The sequence below is a fragment of the Osmerus eperlanus genome, chromosome 3, assembly GCF_963692335.1.
Source record: "Osmerus eperlanus chromosome 3, fOsmEpe2.1, whole genome shotgun sequence".
NCBI classification, from domain to species: Eukaryota; Metazoa; Chordata; class Actinopteri; order Osmeriformes; family Osmeridae; genus Osmerus; species Osmerus eperlanus.
The window spans coordinates 8,317,372-8,333,996 of NC_085020.1; the positions used below are offsets into that span (position 1 = coordinate 8,317,372).

At 42.9% G+C, this 16,625-nt stretch overlaps 2 protein-coding genes across 5 annotated transcripts in view; both read right to left on the minus strand.

The window, feature by feature from the left end:
• LOC134017416 (eIF5-mimic protein 2-A-like) overlaps positions 1-16,625 on the minus strand; it is a 206,182-nt gene that overhangs the window by 144,712 nt on the left and 44,845 nt on the right. The gene's annotated exons all lie outside the window — the stretch shown is intronic.
• Positions 299-15,585, minus strand: vwc2l (von Willebrand factor C domain containing 2 like). 4 transcript variants are annotated; one of them, XM_062456988.1, is made up of 5 exons: positions 14,926-15,585; positions 13,696-14,102; positions 11,055-11,168; positions 6,855-6,984; positions 299-3,338 (listed from the first exon to the last, which is right to left on the minus strand). In XM_062456988.1, the coding sequence occupies exons 2-5, from the start codon at positions 14,083-14,085 to the stop codon at positions 3,187-3,189; spliced, it is 786 nt and encodes a 261-aa protein (XP_062312972.1). In that variant the 5' UTR covers positions 14,086-14,102; positions 14,926-15,585; the 3' UTR covers positions 299-3,186. The 4 variants fall into 4 exon arrangements, with proteins under 4 accessions (XP_062312972.1, XP_062312973.1, XP_062312971.1 ...); XM_062456989.1 differs by having other exon boundaries at positions 11,055-11,153; positions 13,696-14,168; XM_062456987.1 differs by having other exon boundaries at positions 13,696-14,168.

Genomic DNA, 16,625 nt, shown 5'->3' on the forward strand with positions numbered 1-16,625 from the left:
AAATAAATCAACTCACACTTGCGGAATAACACTTCTTTTCCAGTCTATTTAACAAAATAGTTTTTGTCTTCATAAATAATACGCATTTTTCTTTTTTTTCCACCTCTGATTTCAGAATACACATTATATGTTTGAAGATATTTACATGTTATACAGCATGAAGGGCACCAAGGGTGATTGAATTTAGAAATTCATACAAATCTAGGCTGTTTGGTTAGATGTACCAGACTATGTCTCCAGTTATGATGTAGTGATGTGTGTGTTTGTGAATTAGTACTTCTAACCAAACGCTTTCTTCTTTACTGTCTTACTATATTTCTAAATTTAAAGTCGAAATGAAACGATAACAGTGGAAGTAAATAGCAGTTGTAGAACTGACCCTTAGTACCCATGAGTAATACAATTGATTGTTTAATAACAGTGTTTCTCTCAAGAGTAGATATTTCTCTGGGTTGGTTTTCAGGCACACTATGTAACAGTATTGTTTAAAAAAAGAACAATCTTTAATAGCTTCCAGCTACAGTAAGTCGGTGTCTCGTGAAAGGTGGTACACCTACATGATGGCTGTGACAAAGCAGTGTTGAGAATGGCAGGGGTTGGTGCATGTGCAAGCAGACATTTAGAGGAAATCACAAAAGAAAATAACTGGAGACTGAGTGCATTAGGTCGTAACCTTGACTAGATCTACAAGGCTTCTTTTTTTTTTAAATGGAGGCATACATTACAGTTACAGTTATTCAGGTTTATGCAGCTATGAGATGACTGTCTGCCCATCCCATATGTTGCGCTCTGTTGCCATCTAGTAGACATAGCAACTAAATGGGCATTATACCAGTTCCTGGTAACGCAGGTCTGAAGAAAGCAGGGGGTGAATTAATATAGCACTTGTCTCAGCTGTTGGTTGGTAGTTCATATAAAGGTCAGCATGACAAGGTGACATTGGGAGCCATGCCTCAGAGCCTCTGATCTGCAACACCAGCTCTACCCATCTGCCTCTCTGTCTCACACACCCTCCTCACTCTCTTTCTCTATCTCTTTCTCCTTTTCACCGCTCTTGTTCAGGATTTTCTGAAATATATTGAACCGTTTTCAAACATATTTCAACATGTAATACAAGAGGCATGAAACAAATGAACTGTTAACCTTAACAAAACAATGTTGATTAATATCTATGATTGATGATCAACAGATCTATCAGCCATTAGTTCAGAACAATCTTTCATGGAGAAATTGAGTGTAGATAGGCGTAGTCTAGCTAAAAAGGATGAGATCTGTCATTTAATTTTGAACTAACACTTAATCCTTACTCCCTTCTTGATAAAAATGTCCTGAGCAAGTATAATGAACCTGGGAATGAAACGCCCCTTCATTCAGTCAAAATCTGGGAATTTTCCTAACGTGATTATGAATATGTAGGTAGAACCAGCATAAGGGCCCTGAAGGGAGGAGTTGGGTAATGCACATGAAATCCTTTTTTCTCTGTAGTCAAGGGGGTTCACTCCTGTGTTCATTTCTGTCTCGTTACCAAGGGCTTTGAGATGCTGATAAGTAGATCATCCATCATGGCCCAGGAATGGAGTCTAAAAGGTTAAAGAAATGGATTCTCTTAGAATAGAAAAAAAATACCAGTGAGGTATCGCATACTGTAGGCTTAGTGGAAATTTGCCTGTGAATTAATGACCAGTATTTATCATTTCAGAAGTGGGCACAGGCATAGGTTGGGTGGGGTTTGTCGAAGTCTGTTTTCTTTGCATTTGTTTGAGCTGAATCTGGCTAAATCTATAAGCAATGCATTAGCCTACCCCAAGTCAGAGCTATGTAGACATATGGAAGAATCTGCAAAACAGAAAATCTATTGTATAATCTATAGAGAAGGGGAGGAGAATTGCTTTGTGTCTTGACAAGTGCCTTATTGGCTTAAGTGCTTTCTTGGGGTGCAGTGGGGATCAACATTTTTAAGCTGAAAATGAATTACCACAAGCTGTGTGTGAGCCTGCTGAGGATGAAAAAGACTGTGTGTGTGTGTGTGTGTGTGTGTAAGTATGTGTCTACATGTGTGTGCATGCTTCTATGAGGGCTGCTTTGAAGTACAGAGACATACAGTATGCAGATTTGCCAGTTTCTCCTGCAGTTCCCTAGCATTATGCTCACAGGCAGCCCTACTGAGAACCCAGCTGGGTGATTTATCACAGAAACCTTCTTGATTAAGGGAAATTAAAGCAGGATGCTTTTGGCTTGCTAATTTCTCAGATAACAAGTTCAAGCTGTTTGCCTGAAGGAATATTTTTGTTGGGATGAGCCGTGAGGGAAAACAATAAGGCCAATTAGGCCAGGGGATTGTGCCCAATCAGTGAATTGATACAGTAGTTCTCCATGAGTTTTTTTGTGGGCTGCAGATCTTTGAATCCTGCAATATCTGGCAATTGTAATACACTTGGTGCCATACTTTGTTGGTTGGTCACCCACCCCTGTGTAAAGTTTAAGATAATAAGTAGGATCTTTGCAGGCAGACGTATTCCTTTCTGTATGGTAGATGGGTATGCACATCTGAGCTCCATAGCTACGTAAGCTGAGGCACATCGAGCAGTCGACATTCGAGCCTGTGACACCTCCATGAGGAAGCCATTCGAGACCTGACCTCCGAGACGGATGGGGGAGGGGTGTTGTGAGCCACTCTCTGAGTGAAGCGGGGCTTGTGTTGGGGAACACAGCCGTGTCATGCCGCCTTCACTGTCAGCCTCATAGCAGAGAACGCCTCAGATAGATGTAGTCGTGTGCTTTGGGGTCATTGTGTCCTGCTGTTCAACCTTATAGGTCTAATTATACAACACCTGTGGGAGCGACAGACAGCTACAGCAAGCAGATGACTCACAGAAAAACAACAGAACATTTCAACAGCGCCAAATGATTCGAATGGATACGTTTGTCCTCATGAAGTATATAAACTTTGTGGGAAAGCAGCAGATAAGCATAATTATTAGAAAATAGATAGGCGGCGGCGCTCCTCTTGCTCCTGGGTGGGTTTCATTTGTCGATTGTTTTGAACAAGAGCGTCTCGATTAGCTATGCAGTCTCAGGTTGCCTAGGAATTGTGCTCCTGTGCTGTCAGTCCTCCAAGATAGGCATCAGGTTTGGCGTGGAAGGCGCTACCCGGCATGTCACCATCTCCGATCCCCGGTGGGGTTTCTATGACAACGTCTGGCCGTTGAGACACTCCCGCCTCAAGCACTGCGCAGGCTTCCACCAGTCTCCGTTGAAGCAGCGGCAGATGGTGCAGTCGTCCACCTTCACTTCAATGCCGGCTGGGATGATCGTCGTTCCGGCGAAACAATTTGGACCTGCCGCATGGGAGGAAGGCAAAGAAAGGAGGGAGGGGAGGAGGAGGAGGAGAGAAAAACGGGGAGAGGGGAGAGAATACACAGAAAGAGAAGGAGGAATGAATGTGCGGCCCCCCCAAGAGGTTATCCGTTAGAGAGGGATGGTGGAGAGAGGCAGAGAGCCCAGGAGAGTTGGAAGTCAGAACAGACGCACAGATCTTTTCACGGGTATGCACCGATGGGCTTCTTTTTGCAACACTAAAGCGCTTTTGTTAGCCTCCCCTCTCCCTCGACGTGGAGCGCTTTGCATCCTAATGTGCCACAAGCAGAGCAGTGGAGAGCAGAGGAGGCTGGCTAGATGCAGGCCCTGGCAGTTGCAGGCTTGGCAGAACGCTAAGGTTGGAACACAGAGAAAGCTGCTTTGAGCCGCAGCAGGGAGGAGAGTGTTAATCACTCTCGTCTGCATGACAAGGCCTTTCGCCTCCTCCGAAAGCCGTGGCTTTTAGCGCACAGCTTTCTCGACACCTGACCAACTTCAATAACAAATTCTGATAAAAAAGGATCAATCGATGTCCTCCTTGAAACACTGTTCCCAGATGACTCGGCTCGTGTTTCTTGGTTGAAGGAATTGATATGTTTATTTTGTATCAAATGATGTTCATTTTCTTTATGAGGTGTCTTTGAAACAGCTGACACATTGTATATGATTGACAATCACATGTCTTTATCCAGATGCGGGATGCCTAAGAGTTACATTAACGTAGGCTAATCCTAACGCCAACATCTATCTGCAATTAAGGTTCCCTGAATTACTACTGGGTTCTGCTCCTGGCCTTGAGCGAATACCACTTTCTTTCCATCTAAGTACAGGGAAGTATGCCGCTGCCAAGAACTGGATTTAGTTTTAATCATTTGAATTAAGCAATCAGCGACTCAATTGGTGTGACGGTGACATTGGATTGCTCTCCTAAATGCAAATCTATAAAACCTGTGTGATTCAAGCTTTGAGTAAGGAGGATTTAGTATGGGATCTGCCTGTCTAAGCCGGGGGAAAACACATTGACCTTGACTTACTTTCCTCCGATAATGACTAATATTGAAAATCCAGCAGGCAAGGGAATTATTTCCAAAGCTTGCTACAGAAAGACTTAAAGTGCAGTATAAGGGTACAAACGGCAATAGTGAGGTTAAGACACGTTTGTGTAATTAAAACTAGCTTATCTGGGGGCTTAAGCAACCATTAATCATACTTGGCTCAGGTTTTGACCCCAGATTGGCATGATCAGAGACAGGTATGTGCCATAAACACACGCCGTCACCGGCACTGTACACTACACAGTAACAACCAAAATCTTGTGAAACCAAAGTGTTTGGTTTTCAAAAGATGACAGAGCATTGCTCTTCCTGCCCTCAACAATAGTGGAACTGAAGCCTGAAGTATGTAGATGTTATGTGTCATAACATGCTTTCTACCCACCTAATGAATATGTGCTGCCATAAACGCTTAGGAGAACGAGTCACCTGGTAACTGTACCATGACAACATCCCTTAGATCTGCACCGAGAGGATACATGGGGTCTAGTTCTATTGTTCCTCCTCAGGACAGCAGACAAACATGGCATTGGGCAAGTGGGCAAGCACTGGCGCAGCCAGGTTTGATTGTTTATGGCCCGATAGATCTGAGTGCCTTGGGGCCACAAGGACAACGTTTCCACCACCTGTCACCTTGGCAGGCTCACGGACAACAGGCTGGGCTGATCGTCCATTCAGCCAGTGAAAGTCCTACGATAGGTGGGTCTTTTTGTGACCCCCCCCCCCACCATAAACCTGTAAACATACCGTGTACTTGTGTGTCTGCGTATGTCTATACCATGTGTCTGCCATCTCAAAATGTGTGGGTGTGTGTGTGTGACAGTGACATGAATTGTATAAAGGGCCATATCTCCACAGCCCATGTTGATGCTACTTGTCCATCAACCACTGTCAGCTCTGATAACTGTTACCTGACTCCAGCTGTCTCTGTGGCATTATATGACAGTCTTCCAGGGCATCACAGGGAAAGAGGAATCAGAAGTGACACCCCGATGAAATATTGAGACAGTGGGTTCCCTAGTGTGCATGCATGAGCAGAGTAATATAAATAAATGTGCGTAACAGGACCACTAATCAACCTCAGAATTTTCTTGATTACATATGTTCCTGAAGAATCCATGGGGAGCCCAGTCTGATGTCTTTATCTAGCGACAGAAGCCGATGTGCGCGTGCTGATGAATTTAAGAGCTCCATCTCCATGACTGTGTGTGCGTCCAATCAGATGGGCCTTGCAGGCCTGAACATCTGCCTACTAAAAAAGCATGGCTGTGTCCTGAAGGTATTACATGAGGGGATTGGTCCTCCCCCGGTCAGCCAGAAAGGAGTGTTAAACACTCCTCCACCACCCTGCTCCAAGCCATTATCTGCCAGGGCTGGCTTGACTTCCCTGTGGGGCCCAAGACGACAGGCTCCCCTGAAATGCCACTGCCGCAAGGCCGTCACCATATCCTGTCTGCCTAGATTAGCTCTTATTTCTCCTTTAGGCTGTCTTATGTGTGTGTGTGTGGTGTATGTGTGTGTGTCTGCCTGTGTATGATGTAGTGAGAGGGGCATGCACTTGTGGTTGTGTGTGTTTTGTAAGTGTGTGTTTGTGTGCGTACTGTGGATGGAAATGACTAGAGTCTGGCTTGAACACCTTACAGCTCCTTAAAATCTTCACTGTGCTTATCAAATATACTGGGTCAAATTCTGCCACAAGGTGAAAAACAGCTAACATAGTACTTTTAAGAAGATTATCATTTTAGTTGCTCCCAGAGGCTAAGTATATCTCTAAATATGTAATAATGTATCTACAGTATTTACTTTCCACTTAGCCTGGCACTATCTCCATGTGAAATGTACACAAATTACATTAGACATTAGTGTCCCCTTTGTTTGACAGAGCTTTGATCACATGATCACCATTCCTATACATCGATAACACAATGACACATAACACAATGGAATTAAATTATTTGGGTAAATTCTGTAACTGGGTTTCCCCCTAGTTGTGAGTTGTGTCCAGATCAATCCCTGTTGGTGAGGTCACCCAGGGGTGAGGCTCAATCCTCAGTATGGGGCTGTTAAAGGGATATCCCAGCACCTAACTGGCCAATGAGCTATTGGAATCCTTTAATTCCAATTTGGGGATTGGTTGTGTCTGACAAGGACATCAGGACCAAGGAAGATGAAGGACTCTCTAGGGGCCTATTATTCCCTCCCATCACAACCTTAATCAATGGGTCAATGTTTATTCTGCTTAGCGTGTCATCTATAATTAAAGGCAATTATTCTCATTACTGGCAAAGATGCCCACGGTAATGATTTTGACTCACAAAACATAAATGATATGATGAATCTCTGTTGACAAGAACACGAAAACACAGACTTTGCCACAGGTATGCACTTGTTTTGGTGTGTGTGCGTGTGTGTGTGTTTTTAAGAGAGAGAGAGAGCAAGGCTTACCATTTTTACAGATGGGGCAACACTGCTCAGGCTCGTACACGGGGTTGACACACTCGGGGACGGCGCAGTCCGACACCACACAGTGCACCTCGTTATTTGGTTCGCAGCGGCACCATTCACAGGGGGACGGCTGGGGACAGAGCCAAAGAGCCACGTGTAAGTTAGACGACTCGGTGACTCCAATCTTAGTACCTCTCGGTTCCGACTGTGTAAAAGGCCAAAGGTTTGTTAGTGTAGTATGTAGTGTGAAATGTTAGTCCTCAGTTTATCTGAAAAATCGTGTCTGGAACCATTTTTTTCACTGACTTCTTTTCTTATTGACAGTGTATGAATTTTCAAAATATAGTAAGATGAATTACTAATACGTAGCTACTTCTACATATTCTATACATCCTCCACTGTGGAAGTGAGTGACGGAAATATTTTTTGTCAAAACAACCCTTTATGAATACCATTTTCACATTGAAGATGCAGTGCACACTGTATGTAAATATCTTGTCTAGAACTATTGGGAAAAACAACATTTTCACTTTTGGTATAGTGTCAAGATAATATATTTGCCATATAGCTATGTACATTTATGGAGGAAGAACATTCAAGTTTACCATGTCAAAAAAAGGCAGTTCATGAACTGATATCGTCTCAATTGTCACTGACATATTACTGTATTTCACGACCCAGAAGGTTCGGTAAAGGAACTGCAATTCCTAACAAGTCATTAGAACACATGGAAACAGTAAAACTTCTAGAGTTCACTTGGAGTTCACTTAGATGACACTTTTAGTTGGCATGTGCATGTTGATATCTTGTGTTCCCGTCTACAGCAGAGATTGTATTTCCTACGTAGACTGAGGGTATATGGGGTGAACAAAAGCATTATGGTTTTATTTTACCAGGCAGTGCTGGAGAGTTTAATCAGATATGGGATGTCATCCTGGTATGGCAACCTCACTGCAAAACTGAAAACTAAACTCGCTCGTCTGGTGCACACGGCCATGAAGGTCATTGGAAAAATCAGCTACCAGACCTTGCAGTCTATTTATTAACAATATGTTCTTAGTCAAGCCCAGAGAATAGCAAGGGACCCTTCTCACATTCTCCATTCAGAGTATGACCTCCTACCCTCAGGGAGGCGATATAGAGTCCCTTACTGCAAACTCAACCGTTTTAAGAACTCATTTGTTCCAACTTCCATAAAATTTCTCAATGCTGCTTGAGGATGAAATCTATGTAATCATTTTTATAGTGCCTTTATTACGGTGATCTTTTAGCATGTATTATTATGAGGTGTATGTATGTGTTATGTTATGGGATATGTGCAATACTGTTATGTAACAGTATTGTTGATAATGTTTGGCTGAGGATGTATTGTTTGTTGTTATTGTGACTGTCAAGGCATTCATGACGCACCACAGAGACCAAGACAAATTTCCCTGAGTGGGACAATAAAGTTCATCGTATCGTATCGTATCGTATCGTAGATGTTTCTCCTTTCATCCGCTCCATAGTTTGCTTGAGTCAAAGAGGCTCCAGCCATTGTTTCTTCTTTGCGTTCTGCCTCAGTGACAGTGTAGCTGACAAAGCTTGACGCTTACACTCATAAAAGACCAGACGTGTACCTCTTCCCCTGTATTTGTTTGTGCCCTTGAGTGGTTTGATTGTTATATCGTTTCATATATGCTTCAAAACATGTGCCCATGGAAGACAGAGTACTAGTCATAGACACACCATGGCCCCTTCTATACTGAAACAGACTCCTATTAGCAGTGTTTAACATCCCTACAGCCTTGTGCTCTTTCCCTGACCTGTTTGCCCGAAGTGTGCCAATTAAACAGCAAGATGTTGACTCATGCATATGGAGAAAGGCTACAGCTTGCCTGGAAGAGCCAGTCTGCTGTCGGGGATGGGGAGGGAGGGGGTGTCAATAATGGTACAGAGGGGGTGAGGGGGGTGCACTCACAGCAGTTAGGGTGTTTAAGCTAAAGTACAGCTATGGTGTAATTACCATAGAGAATGGCCTGCACACTAATTATTCCTCTATCTGTTCCACCAATAAGAATGTCTAGCCTCAGAGCTAGGGCTTGGGAACAACTTAGCCATGAAAATGGCCCCTAATTGCACAAAGCTGAGTGGGAACAAACAGGCGTGTTGTGTTGCTATTCAGGAGAGAGTCAAACAACCACTTTGCAATGTTTGCTCTTGCATGTTGGATTTGTTTGTGCTACTTCAAAGCTGGACACCAAACATTGGTATTTACATACAATGTTGGAAGGCCGTAGAGTCCTTTGCTTAGCTGAGTGATGCATATGTGTCGATGAAGAAAATGTTAAATGGCGTTAGAATGTTGAGGTTATGGAAGTTAATGAGGAATGGGAAGCAAAAATGACTTCAAATGTGTACCCAGATGTGACCAACATGCTATTGATTGTTATCATTGCTGATCTACTCGACCAAGAACATGTGGTTTCCTGCATTGTAAAAGCCCTATTGCATGTGATATCTGCTTTTAAAATGTTAATGGATGCAGTGGATGTGGCTGACTCAGTTCCTGATATATTCCTGATCTTCAGCCAAGTCAGTGGACAAGTTGATGACTCCAAAACATCCAGTTAAAACATTGACATGCTTCAGCTGAAATCTATTTATAGTAATGCTATAGTAGACTTGACTATTTTTCAGAAAATAAATAAGGCACAAAGTGACTGATGCTGCTCTACTCCCTGGGGGGACATTAGGGATGGATGGCTGCATTTGATAAGCAGTCATTTCCTTTCTTCAACATTTTTGTTGGGTCGTTGCTAAGATAAAAAAAAATTCACAATGATGAGCATGTATATATTAATACACAATATATTGTGTATATTACACAATGTTTGGTTGGGTTGTTAAGGCGTATACAGCTGAAATGATGAGTCTGATCAGTAGGAAGCTTAATATACTACATGCATTCTCTAATACGTTGCCAGACTCCCATCAATGGATTTACCCGAGAGGTGCTTTTAACACAAACGTTTGTGTGAAGCCAAAAGTCTGAAGTAGATTCATGCCTTTTGTGTTGACTGACAAAAGAAAATAGACCACAAACACCATATTTAGCCATGCTGGCGGCTATGTATGCATTTCTGAACTAGTTCCCCATTGTTCGTTTCCAACCCACTGAGGTTCAAGGGAACTGACCATCATCACCCTCTGCAGAGACTCATCTAGCCTGCGACCGCTGCAGTGGCAGGGGTCCAGAGAAGCAGACAAACAACCGCAGGGAAGGGGAGGAGGGGTGGTGTTGGGGAACATGCATGATGCCGAAAAAGTGGATGCCAGTGATGGATAGAAAGCCACTGAATTCACGCTGTTCTTTGCCCACATCAAAAAACACCTTAGCAGTGTCGGGTAGTGTAGACAACAGAGCTACAGTAGGAGAGGGGAGGGGAAGCAGATGCTAAATGCACAAAGCAATATTTGGCTTTTTTTTTCTGACTTCACATGACTTTAAGTTATGGGAAAGTATACCTGTCCTTCACTGTCTCAAACCTCCAATTGTGTTTGGCCTACTTGTTTGCTCTCAATCAGTTTGTCAGATGAAAACTACTTTTTTTTACCTCAGGCAAATTGGATTGGAAAATCAATTTGAGTGACTCATTTTAGCTTATTTTTATAGCAATTTGCTTTCAAAGGTGTCACTGTTGAAGAGCATACTCACTAATTACTGTGGCAGAGAAGAGGTGGTTCTGTAAGTGTGTGTGCATGTGTGTGTGCAGGTGTGTGTATGTGTTTGATGGAGTGAGAGGGGAATACTATTGTGGTTGTGTGTTTGTAAGTTTGAAAGTGTGTGTGTGTGTGTGTGTGTGTGAGAGAGAGAGAGAGAGAGAGAGAGAGAGAGAGAGAGAGAGAGAGAGAGAGAGAGAGGTACAGTATGTGAGCAAATGAGAGAGCTTTCACCTACACACTTTATGTAATGGCATAATATTTTTTATTTGTTTGAAAAAATAAATATATACAAAGATTGTAAATGGTTTGCTATCAGAAACAGACACATCAAAGATGCTCTGGACAGAGATTGCATTGATGTGTCCTCCTCCTCCCTCTCAGTCATTAACCCTTCCCCGTCTCCACATGCCTTCCCTGGGGATCTCAGGGGCACGGATGGGATCGATCTGAGTTCACATCCCAGCCCTAGCCTGTCCGCCTGGGATCTGAACTCACCCTATATCTCCTGGTTCTTGATTGGAGCTGTGCTGAGGCCAGGGGCACGCCGGCAGTGATGTCTGGTGAACTGGTCCCTTCCTCGGCGGGCGGGGAACCCTGTAGGTGAAACACCTACCGAGGGTGAGTGGCATAGCTCTCTTATAGGGCAGGTATAGTATACAACACAGCAGCACAGTCCCACTACTTCTGCTACATCACTCCATGATTCTACCTCTAAGTCTCCAGAACAACCCCACTTCGCTAAGAAAAAATCTTTATGGGAAACTGGGCACATGGACAGAAGAGATATAATGAATGGAATTACTACAAAAATGACATGAAATCTATGGAATTTAACTTCCGGAGACTCCCTACAGGTGATCCTTAAATGACTCGTCACATTGATCATGACATGATCAATGCGATTTCACATGGACCACATTATCCCAACCAGACGACTGTGCAAGGGGCCGAGTTAAATCTTCAACCTTTAATATGACAGTCCTGCCTTGGCGCGCTGGTCTCAGAGATGCTGATCTGGGTTGGACTCTTCCCCCACCCGCTGCCCTGAATAAACGTGGACCTCAGCGTGAAGCTCCAGGGCTCCCAGTCAAGGAAATGCCAAGTCGGCCCATACCAAAGGTTAGCCTGTCGGCATCTCTTAATTGGGACGTATATCAGAAGAACTGACGCCCTCTGATCTCCTCCAACACTCCTGGAGGCCGATCTTCAGTCCATAACTCAAAGCAATGGCTCAAACACCACACCGGCCAGGACATGCCATAATGACTTGTGTCACAAGCCATCAGCGACTACAGCAATAATCAGTAGGCAATGCTACTGCAAGGCATACTCATATTTTTGACTGGTTATTTAGCTAACTTTCTGAGGGTGGCCATCTCCCACAAAGTGTTCCTCTCCCTTTGTACACACTGTAATTTCTCGGTTCGAAAATCAATAGGAACAAATGAATGTTTTTTTTCAAGTGGCATGAAACGTCCTTCTCTCCCATGGCCACCACTCAAGGTTAGTGGGGATGTGAGGGGGAGATGCACTATTGATGGACTTGATCTCACATCAAACTGGCAGGCTTACGTGTCCACAGGCTCCCTCTCAGGAGAATGTGGACGTGCATCCCAAAGCAGGGCTAAAATACCTGCTGCCGTCCAGCACGCAGTCACCGATTGCGTTGGATTAACTACACTACATAGGTTCAAAGGGTTGATTCCACAGACCCAAGGCAACTTCCCTTAAGTCTGCCCATGTTAATACCTAATGCAGGGCTCTTGTTGGAGATGAAAAAACCTTGTAAACAATGCTGCTCGGGAATCAGTGGCATGTGTGTCACGTCATGTGATTAAGAGGCAGAATTGATTGGTCGCCATTCATGTACACATGCAACTTGACAATGTGAATTATAGGACATGGTTTTTCTAAGAAACTAAAAGCATTGACCATACCCTCAGCACAGTGCTGATTTACTGTGATCTTTACTTAAACGTTTACTTGGATTAAAATGTAAAATAACCCTTCCTTTTATGCTTGGACCAATAGAACATGATGAGATTTTTAAAGCAATCAAATGAGCACTACTAGCCAACTGCATGATTTAAGCAGCACCATTTGGGCATTAACGATTATAGGCTTGGATCCTGATGAAGCAATAGGTGGCACTGGCAACTTCAGACATTAAAGATAACCTTAATGCACAAATCAGTCTTTATGGCATTAAATGCACGCCATACAGTATGTCTTTAATAAGGACAATAAAGAAGATATTGTGTTCGTTTGCAGTTTAGGATATCTTTGTAGGCTTTCTCGCAAATGTCAAATTATACACTCCTCATGCCTTACGCTGTATATTACATACTACTATACATTATCTAAGCAGATGTTGGATGTTTAAATGTAGGTACATTTGGCAGTATGTGTAAACCTCCCCCAATATGCTTGACCAGAATGCTGATGTCCTGGTTTCTTACAACTCTATGACTGATTGTCCTTTTCTCCACACTGGATCAAATTAATGAAGTGAATCTTAATCAACTTGTTGAGTTGCATGAGATGTTAGTTAGATGAGATTATTCATATCTGATATTGGAGCTTTATGATTCTTCGTGTGGAACAATGATGAGAGAGGTCCTCCTAGGTTCACCAAACAACAGAAGTACCAGATGACATGAATCTACATCTCTACTGTGTGTTCTATGTGGGCTTCCCATACGAAAGCATGACTGATTGCCATGAAAATGACTGCTATCAGCTACATTCGCCCATGTGACTGACATGCATGTTCATGCTAAACTCACACCTCCAACTTAACTTTATATTTCTATTATTTTTCCAAGAGGAATCTACTTGGGGTCCCCCATCGTGCTTGTTAATGAGAGACAAAGCGAACCACCTGGAATGATTATGGATATCGTGTTAACACTAATCAAGCATATCCTACAACCAAGTGTGACAGTGGAGACTCTAGTGTGTGATTTCGTTTTATTGTTGTAGTTTAGCTTTTCACTTAGTTTCCCTGGATGGATTTCGGCACACAGGCGCATAGGCCATGATGAGTGCAAACTGTTGATGTAGCCTACCCCTTTGCTTGTACCTTGAAACATGGCGCAAATAGGCCTTGTAAATGAGCGTATTTTTACTTTCTTACCTTGAATTCTTCCAAGATTTTGTAGGTTTTTCCCCGGTATTCGCAAAAGTTTTTGACCTCTTTGCATTCGGGGCAGCATCCATTGTGCTCCACCTTTGTGCACTTGGGATGTATTTTGGGGCACTCCGGCTGGTCACACACGGGTCCGTCCTCAGTGCAAACGCACGGACAGTTTGAATGTCCCGGGAAGAACCGTTCCCCAAGTTTGTACACAAAACCGCTGTCATCCACACAGCCTTTACCCCGGTAGTCGTCAAAAATGATGTTGTCGTTTACAGTCCGCTCGGCCTCGTCCGCGGGATAATCCTCGGGACTGACGGACGCCGGCGACACGGTGACAGCGTTCAGAGCGAGAAGGACAACACAGATCGCTGGAAAGAAAGGGCCCATCCTTCGCCGCGGTATTCCTATTGCAGTGGAGAAGAGGAGTCTAAGATGAATTGACTTTCCTTTTTCCCATTTTGAGCTGTAGCCTATGGAGGAAGAGAAGGCTGTGTTTGGCATGTGCTGAATGAATATGCTGCAATGTGCATGCAGGTGGATGATCAGTGATATACCGTACATTTTTATATTTAGACACCTTAAATATGTTGGTGAAAGAAATCAAAGTAACTATCAATGAAGGTAGAACTACTATCACATCAGTGTGTGTGCGCGTGTGATGTGTGTGCGTATATTCGCGCAAATGTTGATGGAACGACAAGAGGTAGAGGGAGAGACTAAGTGATCACTGCAATTCTGAAACAAATTATACCGACGACTGTTTATTATTCCTAAGGTTTTTATTTATTGTTTAACAACTTTAAATAGCCTGCTTGTGTATTGCGAATGGGTAGGTTTCAAACAGGTATTTATACTGATTTGTGCCGCGTATCTTGTCAAAATGTATCTTAACTCCATTCTTATGAATTAGGGTCAATGTTGATCTCCACGGTTTTTGTTAACTGAGGAGAGGGCGTTAATCCAAACGCATCGGCCCTTCCGATATGAGAAATGAGCCATCACTGAAGCAGAATCCAATTGCTGCATTTAGACCAATCTCTTAAGCAAAACTGTCGAGACACTTACTGCATTGACAAAGTGGTTCTGTTATGCTCTCAGATAATTCGAGTTAAGACTCCAATTTTCAAATACATTTAAACAAACACGGCTGGAAAAAAACGAGGGTGAGGTTTTCCATGTGGATTTGTCAAGTGTACATGATTTGGAGGAGGTGTATTACGGACTCACCGCGCTCCACTGTATGATTCCAGTTAGTTAGATTCGGGATCAACAGAACCCAACATTCGGTGGAGCAGATAAAACACAGTTTGCAACTCAGATAAAAGTCTGGGTAAGATCAAACGACTCCGAAATATTGGATAATCCCGTTAAGAGGGTAATGTTCTTAAAACCAATTAAACATCAGACCTTTGTGGGTACCGATGCTCGTTTGCAGCACCAGCGTTGCGAAATCTATACGTAAATGGGTCTGATACATGATTATTCCTTGCCCGACTCCAAAAATAACGTCATTAAAGTCAACAAGGAAGCGATGGTTGGAAACATATATATAAAAAAAGATGATTAAGCAATTTTACGTCCGTTTTTGCCAATCAGAATAATTTAAATAGCCTACTTCCAAATGCTTCGGGTTCAGTAACAACACGGTTCGATCTTGGTGCGTATATCCTTAAGCTTGCAAGGCTAAAGAAACCTTACAATTCCAAAGGTGCAACTTTAAGTGCCAGACATTTTGAATGAAGAGCAATTAAATCCTTCCATTTTTAATGGCATACAAAGCATCTTTAGTCCATTATTGTTCCTTAAGCAGTAAAAAACAGCTTGTCGATACCAGTATCTCCATCAAAAATGGCTTATTGACAGTTAGTTGAATATGCTGAAGTGAAACCCGTTGAAATCCGACCACAAGAAACGCAGTGAGGATAAGAGTGCAGCGGCGTTTCGCATCATCATTGTGCGAGAGAAGACACTCTCCGACTTCAGCACCATGGACAGCGGTGTCTTCAGTACTGCTGCTGCTCAGTCGCGCGTCCCACTAAGCACGGCGGAAGCTGAAGTTTCTTCAACCCATTTCAATGAACAGGAAGGCAAACGCGACCATTGAAGGTTACTTGACATTTGAAATGTCTCGTTTAAACTTAATTTGGACAAATAAATGTAACGCACAATGTGCCATACAAAGGCAACCCATGCAGTGTGTGGCGTTAACAATATCGTGGCCATGGTTGTGTGAGCAAGTAGTCACTCGCAACAGAGAAATGCTGAACAGTGTGACTTTCGGTCATTTGAGTAAACTGTAGGCCTACACAAAATTATATTCACATTTCAGCACACTGGCCTATATCTGCCTTTCAAATAATTGCCCGTAGGGGCCACTGCCTGCCTGCATTCGCGTCAAAATAGTGACGATTGAGACGGAGCATACATAATCAGTTATTATAGATATTAGTAATTGAATATGCGATCATAGGAGCCCTGGGACCTGCGTTTATGGCTTAGTCTTCTTAGCTATTTTTCTAGATAATTTGTGAGTGAATTATTCGTAATAATTTCGTGCAATATATGCTTTAGGTTTGTCGATCACTTACATCGCTGCAACAGGTTGTCACTAAGAAATTCAACAAACGTACACAATTCTCAAATTTCTGCCAATGATCCAGAATTAGTTTAAGTAGGCTATATTTGACAGTGACAGTGCTCTTATCAAATCTCATAATCTATACTTCATCTTGTTCAAGGACATATTGTATGTTATCTCAATGAACACATGACATTTGCATAGGGAAGCATGGAGCATGGAGTTTGGTATTTGATATTTGGTAGTCCAATTTTCTAGAAAAAAATAAGTAGTGCAAAATTCCATATGGCAGTTTAAATTAACTAAAGGGTCATGCCTTGGAAAAGGGCATGACCCTTTTCCAAGGGTC